The sequence below is a fragment of the Lactuca serriola genome, chromosome 4, assembly GCF_051521515.1.
Source record: "Lactuca serriola cultivar US96UC23 chromosome 4, Lser_US96UC23_V15, whole genome shotgun sequence".
Lineage (NCBI taxonomy): Eukaryota > Viridiplantae > Streptophyta > Magnoliopsida > Asterales > Asteraceae > Lactuca > Lactuca serriola.
The window spans coordinates 188,361,675-188,373,121 of NC_136411.1; the positions used below are offsets into that span (position 1 = coordinate 188,361,675).

At 32.2% G+C, this 11,447-nt stretch overlaps 3 protein-coding genes across 3 annotated transcripts; 2 read left to right on the forward strand and 1 right to left on the reverse strand.

Moving 5' to 3' along the window:
- Positions 1-481: 481 nt before the first annotated feature.
- LOC145103056 (uncharacterized) lies at positions 482-2,674 on the forward strand. The gene is made up of 9 exons (XM_079040590.1): positions 482-746; positions 969-1,163; positions 1,296-1,375; positions 1,496-1,552; positions 1,642-1,869; positions 1,964-2,026; positions 2,145-2,213; positions 2,314-2,359; positions 2,466-2,674. Exons 1-9 carry the CDS (start codon positions 497-499, stop codon positions 2,534-2,536), a joined length of 1,059 nt encoding a protein of 352 aa, XP_078896716.1. The 5' UTR covers positions 482-496; the 3' UTR covers positions 2,537-2,674.
- Positions 2,675-7,438: 4,764 nt separating this feature from the next.
- LOC145103060 (zinc finger CCCH domain-containing protein 39-like) lies at positions 7,439-8,611 on the forward strand. Its single transcript, XM_079040592.1, has 2 exons — positions 7,439-8,108; positions 8,326-8,611. Exons 1-2 carry the CDS (start codon positions 7,616-7,618, stop codon positions 8,508-8,510), a joined length of 678 nt encoding a protein of 225 aa, XP_078896718.1. The 5' UTR covers positions 7,439-7,615; the 3' UTR covers positions 8,511-8,611.
- On the reverse strand, positions 8,602-9,716 carry LOC145103057 (aspartate-glutamate racemase family). Its single transcript, XM_079040591.1, has 2 exons — positions 9,050-9,716; positions 8,602-8,960 (listed from the first exon to the last, which is right to left on the reverse strand). Exons 1-2 carry the CDS (start codon positions 9,506-9,508, stop codon positions 8,679-8,681), a joined length of 741 nt encoding a protein of 246 aa, XP_078896717.1. The 5' UTR covers positions 9,509-9,716; the 3' UTR covers positions 8,602-8,678.
- Positions 9,717-11,447: the final 1,731 nt, after the last annotated feature.

Below are 11,447 nucleotides of genomic sequence, written 5' to 3' on the forward strand. Positions count from 1 at the left end.
ATTTTAGATGTTATTTTTAAAGAATCCATAATGATTGATTATTATCATTGATCAATTCTAAACACTCTTTTTAATTAATAAATATAATTTTGTTTTTGTAAATTATTTTATATAGCCTCTTACGTTTTTTCTTTCTTTTTTAAGCATATATAATATTTTTAAAGTAAATAGTATCTAACAATAAAATTAAATATGTAACAATAAACTTTTAAAAAATTAAAAAGAAAATATTACATAACAAATAAAAAAAACTTTATAATGTAAATATTTTAAAATCATTACAATTTTTTTATACTTTTAATTAGAAATTTATAAACTTTTTAATACAACGTTGAAGATACAGCAAGAACCGGTAGGAATTGGGAACCGATAGAACCGGTGGTTCGGTTCGATTCTTAATTTCAAACGACTTCGGTTTCTAGGTCAGGGCCGACTCGAACTGGTTCCAGCCAAATCGGTTACTTTACTCATCCCTGATCTAATATAAGCCTTAAAAATGGGGACTAAAAATCTAAAATACCAAAAACGCATACAGCAACCATTCGCTAAAATCACCAAATCAGCCCAAACAGAAAGATGGGCCGTACAACGTAACAGAAGATCAGTTCCTGGCTTCCATCTGATCTGTACCCTACTGTCTTCTTCCTTCCTTGCTTATCCTATTCTTCGTATTCCATCTCCAATTTCCACAGCAGTTCATCAGTCAGTACGATTCCATAAACCTTCACCATTTTCCATGGATGCATGTAAGTCACTACTCCCTCTCTGTGATTCTACGACCATGTCTATGTTAATGTTGCGTGTATACTACGGCATTCATCCTGCAACCCCAAATCAATCGAATAAATTGCAATTTCTCATTTTTGCTCTTGAAATTTGGTAATTAGGGTTCTAAGATTGAAATTACTATGAATTCATTAGCGAAAGTGTAGCCTGAGAATTATTGTGCATCGGTTTTTTTGTATCAGGTAGCTTTGGGGCTTCAAGTTTGAAATTTTCAAATTCGAATTTGGGTGCTGCTAGAATCGAACCACCTACTTCAAAGCAACCATTGCGTGGCGTAAAAGTCCCAAATGTTAGACAGTTTGATGGTTTGACGTTATCTCAACGTTCATCTAACAATTCAAATCGATGCCTGTGCTTGCCTTTAAAAAACGCCCAATGTAAGCAATGTGATTGATATTCTAATGAAACTTGTAACATCAGCAGCTAATTTGGGAAAGCTGATATGAATTGAACTGTTTCATTAATCATTCTTCACAAAAAAAATTCAAATTCACTTCAATTTTGAATAGCTGATACACATTCAGAAGATCGCTCAGAAGCATCCAATTCATCTGAATCACGAACTCAACTTGTTCCAACTGCTTTGGAGGTATCTTGACTTGCCAACTTATCTTCCTTTTGACATTAGAAATTCAAATCCTTATACCTCTAAATCTCAACAAAACATAAATTCCTTAACTTTAATATTGCAAAATTGTTCAATTTACAGGTGGAATCTCTCCTATCAGGAATATGTGAAACCTCAATTGCAGAGTTTGAAATGAAAGTGAGAAATGAGAATTCATAAACTTTGAAATTGAAAATTGTTCTCTTTAGTTACAAAATTACTTGAAATATTGTTCTTACGATTATCAGGTTGGTGGATTTCGGCTATATGTAATGAGAGACTTGGGTGTAGAAATTCCGAATTCGCCCCCACCTCCACAACCTACTTCAACTGTAGTAGATCCAACACCAGGGGCAAGTGAGGTAAATGGGTCAGCTTCATCATCATCTCTAGCCATCACAAAATCTTCATCTGGTGTTCAGAGTTTACTCGATAAAGCTACAGATGAAGGACTCACTATAATCCACTCTCCAAGAGTAAGAAATCAAAATGTATTTAATTTAAAGAACATATTCTTTATCTGTAGAATTATATTTTTGATCATTATATTATTATAAATAATAAAATCAGGTTGGGTACTTTAAAAGATCAAGAACCATTAAAGGGAAACGAGCACCTCCTTCATGCAAAGAAGTACATTACTACATTACCCTTTTCCAATCTGATTTTTGTTACTCAATTATTTAAAAAAGATTATTTATTTATTTTTTTTATAATTTGTGGTGATGTGTATTTTTATATGTTATAACAGAAGCAAATAGTGAAGGAGGGACAGGTTGTTTGTTATGTAGAACAGCTTGGTGGCGAGTTACCTATCGAGGTTTATATTTATTTATTTTTCTTTTTTCAAGAAATATTTTATTTGACCTTTTTATATATTTAATTCATATTTTTCTTTGTTTTACTATTTGATATTTCAGTCTGATGTAGCTGGGGAAGTTGTCAAGATTCTTTGTGAAGATGGTGGTACGCATTGATATTCTTTATAAATATTGTTTAAAAAAGTATTTGAATGAAAAAATTAATGACGTGGCTTAATTTGATTTTTTTATTTTTATTTTTTGTGGAATAGCTGCTGTGGGATATGGTGATGCTTTGATTGCAATTCTTCCTTCTTTTCCTGGGATTAAGAAGCTCCATTAGGTGGAGAGATGGCTTATTTTGAGGTTTTTTAATATTAAATTGGTTCATGAGTGACATGTTTTTTATGATGATTAATTTATTCAGATGGGGTTATCTGTAAAATTGAGTTCTGATTTAATAATAGTGTAAATTAAGTGAGACTTGTGATGTTTTTTTTTTTAATACTTTTATTCTTGAAGTGTAAAGAAATGCTTACACATGCACCCAATACTATATACTCTTAAATCTTCACATTTTGAACTCTTTTGAGGGCATCTTTCCATCAACTCCTAATACTTCTAGGCCAAAGGCACTTTGGTATTTTTGTTTTCATGTTTATATTTTAGAATTATATAGATTAATAATAAAACATTGAACGACAATAATTTACCATGTTTTCGAAAAATCATAACTAATTTTCATGCTTTTATATAATAGTTTCAGTCCTATAAATAAATTTCAAGCTTTTAGTGTTAATTTCGTAAAATGACAACAAAGAGTATTTAGTTTGTTTTTTTGGGTTAGTTGTCTTTGATTGTACTCATCACACCATTTTTTGGTTATGTAGTACACCATTTGAGTGAATCTCAACCGTATAATTTTGTTATATTAGATGTCATGTCGGTGTCAGATAGACATAGATGAACAATCTTTCAACAATGTATCACCATAATGGATGCTACATAAGATTAAATACATGTTTGCCCGATCAAAATCTATTCCAATGGCACAATGAGAACCTAAAAAGAAACTAAGGTCAACCGTAATCTAATTGAGTACTATTAATTGTGTTTTCATGACATTAACGGATGCAACCAAGTCCTAGAGCGTAGTGGATATTGATGGACATAGAGAGATTATAGAATCTTTTTGGGGTAAGCTTGTGGATCAAAGACATGTTAATTATAAAAAGAAACTAAGGTCAACCGTAATCTAGGGTTGTGTCTTGAGATTATGCTTCAATGTCCAAGTTAAGGATGTATACTCAAAGAGAGTGTTTAAGAGCGATAGAGAGAATTTGGAAGTCAATTGTTGCTTACCGATTCATCCCTTGAAGGAGCTATTTATGGTGTCGGTGAGGAGACAATGCATGCTCGTTATGTTACACCTGTATTAAGGGTTATATTAAAAATTATTCAAATAAATAGATTAAATAATTACATAAATAACAATGAAATAAATATAATAATCATGTTAGAAAATCTCGAGTTAATTTGGCAATTTAGAGAAAACTCAATATTCTAGCTACACATTTTGGATTATTTTAGTTAGAAACTTATTGGTTAGGGACTTAGGGTTAAGTTGCTAAATAAAAAGTCTTACTAGTTACTACTCATTTAGTGGTCAATTTAGAAGAATTGGAAATTAATGAGTTATTTGTGTTAGGTGGGCAAAAATGGAATATAAGCTCTATTCCCTTCCCTTATTTGAATCAAAAATCGATCTAGAGATTTTAGGGACGAAGAGAATGGTGATTTCTTGTTAGAAGGTGGATTGGAAGCGAGTTTGAAATGTATTTCAAAAAGTTAAGTTTAAATCAACTCAAAGTAGGTCTAGAAGGTACAATTCATAGTTCCTCTAAGATTTCAATTTAAGGTTTGGGGATTTCCCTAAATCCAAAATACTTGATGATTAGGATGTTATAAATGAGTTTCTAGCTTAGTTTCAATCAATAGTTCAGCATCCTATCATCATTCTACTTTTGTATTGCTTGCATTCAACCCCATTAGTGATTTGGAGGTTTATGAACCCTAGAATGATGAAGTATTTATTTGAGACTCTATATTACGTATTTTAGGTTAATCTAACTTAGAAACGCATTCTCTAATCTCAAATGATAATGATACTTTCTAATTCAATGAATTAAGTCAAGTTCCTTCAATTTGGTAATGTTGTCAATCTAACTTAGAAATGCAAAAGCTTATGTCATGAAACTAATTTGAAATTAACATTATGGCTCCTATAAATAATTAAACTGAAAAAAAAATTCTATATTGTTGACATAAAATTAACCTTTTCATTTGAAACTTTTTCATGAAAAAAGCTCCACAAAAAAAGTTTTCATATTATGGATGCTCATGGCGGTAATCTATCGTCTCTCTCAACCCTCACCTAAGTGTCACATTTTTTTTTCTCTCGTTTCACTTCCATCCATCCCAATTCACAAAAAAATCTTTTTTAAAATATTAAAACATTTACGAACTTGAAAATTAGATAAATAAAACTAAAACTAAAAATAAAAATAACATTTCATTAGAAAAGGCACGTTACTACAAATGAATATTTAAAACCTAAAAATGATAATTGAAGTGGTTAAACGATAATTAAAATCCTGAAACGAATTCTAAACTTCTCAACCATGAATTTCTTGTAGTTTATGCTTTCGAGCGAGCATGCATTTAGCATCCCTCCAGTCAAATAAGTGATCATGTGATTGAAGACATATTGCAAATGTTTTTCAAATCGTCTTTCTTTTAGAATGAGTAACTTATCAAAGATTAGATTTTATGCAGCGACTTCTCCGCCATGATACGCAATTTATTAGTTCGGTGTCACTTTTTTCTCTCCATCTCTTAGTCATTTGTTTCGGCGAGAAACAAAGGCATTCGAAGAGATTGTGTAAATGTTGGTTTTGGTCCTTTCTGATGAAGGACGAGGAGATTGTCACCCATTGAGCCAACGATTAGCCATTTATTGTGATGTTTTAAAATATCTCATGTCGTTGAATGTAGAAAAGCTTTCGCTCCATAGACTTTGTGGTACCCACTTTGAGTCGAATTTAAAAAAAAAAAATCAACTTCTGATTTATCGCTAGCATGGATGTTGCACTTGTCGTTGTAGATGTAATTGAACTTGTTAACTTTTGGCTGCAAATTTTTCTATTTGGAGTTTAACTGATACCTATTACAATCGTTACTACAAGGTTGCGAAGTGAAGTGCTCCAGAACTTGCTGCCAGAATGAGTCTGCTCGTTGATGATTTCCACATTCTCCGTCTTTCGAAACATTGATAAATGCCTTGGACAATGCTACTTGTTATATTTCAGACAATGGTTGCATTTTACCCGTTTGGTAAAATTACTTGTGGTTTGGTTTTGGTTTGAGGGGTGGGTTGGGTTTCATCGCTTAATTCATCGTTTTGGTTTTGTGGAATGGGTTGGGTTTCATTGAATGATTCTTCGTTTCTAGGTTCACATAAATGCGATGTGTTGGGAATGTAATATTTCATAAGGGTTTAGGAGATAGAATATAAAGTTTTAAATTTGTGGGAACATATTATAATTAGAGGGTAGTCTTGAGAGAGTCCAAATTGGTTATAAGATTGTTGGACAGACATTTGTTGATTTTGGTGTTGATAATATATTACTGGTAATGGGATAATGTGGGACATGAGTTTCGGGAGTTGACCTTGGATAATCTTGCTAATCATCTTTGCCTCGACATTTTCTTGTTTAGATAGAACCTGTTTTTTATTTGCCACGACTAGAATCCATTTGAATTTGAGAGAAAATTTGTTGGAATGAAATCGGGGAGATTTGGAATGGATTTAAAGAGTGTAGAAAGTTGGGGGTGTATATGGAAAAATATTACTTTTGAAAAATATAATGGCTGACACATTTTTGTGGGTTGGGATAAATCACCATGTGGCTGAACCCTCGTCTTCTTGAACATGCACCTCGACAGAATGGAGGTATTGTCAGTACTAACCCCATCTATTGCCACTTTAAGCACTGTTGTATGTACCATTAGGCTAAGGAAAGTGGTAACATTCCTAGCATCTTGTCACATTAGCTTTTTGAGTACCACTTCATTTTTCTTCATTTATCACATAATCTTAGCATTTGATAGGGAGTGATAACACTCTTAGCATTCCATTTTTTTCCAATTTCATTAAATTACTTTATTTTAATATACAAACATTTTTTATGCATAAATATTAATCAAATTTTATTTTTTAAACCACCAACAATTAATATAATATAAATCAATTACATGAAAATAAGTATAATATTTAAGTGCAAGGTCCTTTTGGTAATTTCAAAAACTTGGTTTGTGAGAGGAATTAAGATGAGGGGTGTGATGTGTAAGTCTGGGAGTTTTTGAGGTCTAATTCTGTCAAATTCAAATTTTTTGTCTTCTTCCTCCCAGCAACTAATTGCAGCGATACAATCTCCCATTTTCCATCTTCGAGCTTAGACATTGTGATTTTTTCCGAAAGCAAGTGAATAACTCAAAGTTTGTGGAGAGGAGATTGAGGGAGGCAACATCGAAGGTGAATCACGAAAAAGAAACAGAAAAAGGAAAGAGCCAATCATATTTAAACTATTGATTCTATCTCATATCACTAGCTCCTTAACGAGTTGTTCCTGGCGCGTCCCTTAGCAAGGTGGTGGGGATGGTGTAGCATCTCATAGCCAGCCTTTTAGCGAGAGGTGGTGGTGAGACCACTCCCTCAAGCCTTAGAAAGAATTTTTCTAAAATCAAAAGCTCTTGAAATTAGTAAATGAAAAAAAAAATTGTAGAAGTTATTCAAACTAAAACTTTTTCAATAAGATTATTAATTGACAATTTTTTACATGAACTTTTTCAATTATTTAATGAGTTTTATAGGTTTTTACTAATTATAAATAGACAATTTACAATACCAAAATAGTTAAAATACTAAATAACTTCCATGAACAAAATTGAAATAACTAAAAAAATAATAATAACCCCATAAATGAACAAATTTTAGAAAATCTCAAATAGTAGGAAAAAAAATTCCTAATTTATGCCTACTATCGTGAAATTTTATTAAATTTTGCCAAATTTAAAATATATATATATATATATATATATATATATATATATATATATATATATATATATATATATATATATATATATATATATATATATACATATTTTTTGTCTTTTTCCCTCGAAGGGGACAAACGGGTAGCAAAAGCTGAATCAAATTCGAAGTCGTTACAGAGAATGTTGTAATTCCGTTCGTCATGATCAAGCTGATGTGAAGACACAAATGTAGTTTGGGTGAAAAAATATTCAAATTCGTGTAAAATTTTGAAGTAAACCTTCACACATTCAGCAATCTATAACCATGTTTCAGAATGAAAATCAATTTCCCAAAAGACTAAGAACATCTGAACCGATGCCAAATCGAAGAACTCAATACAAGACTGAACTGTGTCTGAGATTTCAAAGGGGTACTTGCGATTACGGTGATCGCTGTTGCTTCGCCCATGGCTATGGACATCTCAGTGGATTCGACAAATGGCAAGAACTGACTGCGCTTGACGGGGCTTCTCGTATCAAATATTTGGATGAAAATCAAAACCCTAAATGTAGCGATAGATCGAGATTATGCTGGAGAGTCATGAATGGCGACAAATGTCAGTTTGGGGACAAATGTCATTTCAATCATATCAAAACTGAAAGAGAGAGCGCTGTTATAAGCGTTTTGAATGTTGCGGGAAGAAGTGAAATGCAGCAACAAAAGAAAACGCCATGGAGGACAAAGCTCTGTAACAGGTGGATGTCGACTGGTAGCTGTCCGTACGGTTTCAAGTGTTGCTTTGCTCATGGAGAATCAGGTATCTCCATTCATATTCCTTATCTAATCCTGTCAACGTTTTTGAATGATTTTGGGGTCTTTGGATGTGCGATTGACTTCAGTTTTACTCATTTTTCTTACATCAAGTTAATCATTCGTTTCCCCTGTGTTCATCAATGTTTTAATGTCCGAATTCTAAACAAAATGGCACCATTTTCCCACTTTTGTTCACTGATTCTTGCCTTTACCCTTCACAGAATTGCGGAAGCAAAGATCCAACGATGTACAGGCTTATGAAGAGAATGCACCATGCGACAAAAAAATTGATGGAAAACAGCGGGAATTCAAGTGGAAAAATGTTGAGAAAATTGGTCGCGTTTATGCTGATTGGATCACTGATACACCACTTATTCATGTTGTAACTGGCAATTTAGCAAGCTAAGTTTTACCTTTCATATTAGGTTTTAGAAATTTTGGTGTAATCACCTTACCCTGTTTCTTGTTTTAATGAAAATCTACTTAGCTGATTTAACTCATTAAGAACATTCTTCTTACAAGTATTTCTTTATAACTCATAAAGAATCACAAATGGTATCCATTTTCTTCGATGTTAAGAACCTTCTGTAGCAGATTGAGCAATCTTAATGGTTGACCTAGCTAAAGAATCCAAAGGGTCAACACATTTTTTCAACAACAGATCATCATGTGGCAAAATTTCCCTCAAATCATCAGATGCAAGAATGATCATGTTCACAGCTCTCACAAGAAGAACCTGTAAAGCAATTCTCAACAGATTTCGTGCTCCTTCTATGTCTTTTCTTCTTATCGCTTCCATTGATGGAATTATCGTGTGTTCCATTGTAGCTTTATCTGGCACCACAACCTCAAAACCCTGGATTTACATATACAAATTCTTACCAATTTAAGAAAAAAAAAACTTTCTTTTTTTGTCAATTATAACCATGAAAGTTAGTAGGTTACCTCTTTTTGTAGTTTTTCTTGATAGAATCCTGCTTTTAGGGTTTCATTAGTGGCAAGAACCCCAATTCTCAAAGGACTTCCAGCTTCTAATGGTTTTAACTTAGCTTCTTTGAGCTGTTTTGCAACACATTCACCCATATGTAGTATAGGAACAGAAGAGCCTTTTGAAACATGATCATACCATGAATGTGATATGTGACATGGCATCACTATACAACGAGCTCCAGATTTTTCAAGGAAAACTCTTTTTTGTCTCAAAATTTTCACAATTTGAGTTTGATCATTCACTTGTAGGCTCTTGTTTAGAATTGGATCTGAGCAAAGAACAAAGGGAAGGCCATTTTCGTCCTTTTTACACTCGTTGCTCATGTTAACGAGCTTTTTTATGAAATTAAGTGTGGCTTTGGATGACACTCCTCCGATTATTCCCACAGAGTTGTTCAATGTATGAAGGGACATCTTTCCCTATGAAATTGCTTTCATGGAGTAGGAAGAACTTCATGAACAAAGAAGTTCCTAATTGAAGAACAAAAAGGAAGTAATTTTATGAAACTAAAAGCACTTAAAGAAAGAAAGAAAGAAATCTTGTCAAATGAGATCCATTAAGAAAAAATAAGAAAATGTATGTTTGTTTGGAGGGTTTAATGTGGAAGGAATCTTTATGAGTGTTTCTTTTATCTTTTCACCTTTTCAACTTGTTAAGAAAATTGTTACACATAATCACTAAAAAGTGTAGTGAGTGACTAAAAAACAAAGAAGAAAAGGATGATGAATTTTGTTGTGTTGTTTTCATTTGTGGAGGGTGCAAGGTCAAGTAGTCGTTTTCAAACATAAATGATTTATTAGTTAGTACATGCATGTGGTATTTATTAAAAGGTGGCATATATTAATTGGTTGTTTGTACACAATGATGCATGACTAATAAGTATAGGGACACTAATTACTTGGTTGCATGTTTTGAAATGCTATGCAAAAATACATGCATTACAAACGATCATATATATATATATATATATATATATATATATATATATATATATATATATATATATATATATATATATATATATAGTATTTATTACCAACACTTATAAAATTATAAAAGGAGGAATAATGTTTTGTTATTATTTAATTTATATACTTTTTATTTAACACGAATAAAATTACCGTGGTTACTTTTTGATACCATGGTTTAGTTCCTTGGTGGTATACTTGTCACCGGATAAACCACAATTAAAGAGTTTCAATCTTGAAATTATGTGTTCTCATCACTAACTATTAGTATAATGGTGGCTAACTATTAGTATAATGGTGGGTGTTATATCTTCATCATATTCCTTATCACTAACAATGAGATACATATCATTAAATTCATCATTCCACCTCATTTTTTAATAAATTTAATTCAAAATTACATAAAAAAACAGAATATTTTTTTAATACTAGTTTTCATTAAATTAAAATACCAAATTACATTAAAATAAATTACATTAACTAAAATAAAAAAAAAATAACAATAAAAATAAAACGCCTAAGCATACCAAACATAACTAAAAAAAACACTACCCCCTATTCCTATATCGGGTTTGCGGTTTCGATAGTTTGGAAGAGTATTTTGTTTGGGATCCATTTTTGTTGGTTGGGAAAATGTTGTGTATATATTGTGTAATACAGAGAAAGGAAAGAATGGTGTAAGAAATAAGAGTGTATTGTATGGTTTTTATAGGTAAATTTTATGTTTAAAAACATTGCAAATTTATCTGTTCATAAGCAGTCAACACGGTCGAATGCATTGTTCTCCTCCCATTGACCGTCCTCTCTCGTCGTATGGAACACGATGCACCACGATTGACTGACATGGTGTGTGCAGACCACGATCGTGGCCAGCTAGACCACAAAGCCGGTCGTGCTAGGTACACGATGGTCTAATATAAATTGGGCTCTCTTATTCACAATGTGCCTTTATACTAATCACCCAACAAACCATTGTATACCTAAAGAGTAAATTACACGAATGGTCCCTATGGTTTGGGGTAATTTGCGCGCTTGGTCTCTAACTTATTTTTTTTTAACTCGGAAGGTCCCTACAGTTTGTTTTTATTACGCGTTTGGTCCCTATTGTTTGTTTTTGTTATGTATTTGGTCCCTATCTTATCTAAAAAAACTATTATTTAAATAGGGAAAAATGGTGGGATATGTAATGTAAGATGAGGGGGTGTGGTTGGGGTCTATTTATTTAAATAAATTAAAAAATCAAGGGCAAAATAGTCTTTTTAAATAAGACAGGGACCAAACGCGTAACAAAAACAAACATTAGGGACATTCCGAGTTAAAAAAATAAGTTAGGAACCAAACACGCAAATTACCTAAACCATAGGGACCATTCACGTAATTTACT

Excerpts from the sequence above, each read along its gene's own strand:
- LOC145103056 (XM_079040590.1), top strand. The coding sequence starts at position 497 with ATGGGGACTAAAAATCTAAAATACCAAAAACGCATACAGCAACCATTC. Across the intron at positions 1,870-1,963 it reads CTATAATCCACTCTCCAAGA|GTTGGGTACTTTAAAAGATC; the intron begins GTAAGAAATCAA and ends TAATAAAATCAG. Across the intron at positions 2,214-2,313 it reads GTGGCGAGTTACCTATCGAG|TCTGATGTAGCTGGGGAAGT; the intron begins GTTTATATTTAT and ends TTGATATTTCAG.
- LOC145103060 (XM_079040592.1), top strand. The coding sequence starts at position 7,616 with ATGTTTCAGAATGAAAATCAATTTCCCAAAAGACTAAGAACATCTGAA. Across the intron at positions 8,109-8,325 it reads CTTTGCTCATGGAGAATCAG|AATTGCGGAAGCAAAGATCC; the intron begins GTATCTCCATTC and ends TACCCTTCACAG.
- LOC145103057 (XM_079040591.1), bottom strand. The coding sequence starts at position 9,508 with ATGTCCCTTCATACATTGAACAACTCTGTGGGAATAATCGGAGGAGTG. Across the intron at positions 8,961-9,049 it reads AAGAAAAACTACAAAAAGAG|GGTTTTGAGGTTGTGGTGCC; the intron begins GTAACCTACTAA and ends ATGTAAATCCAG.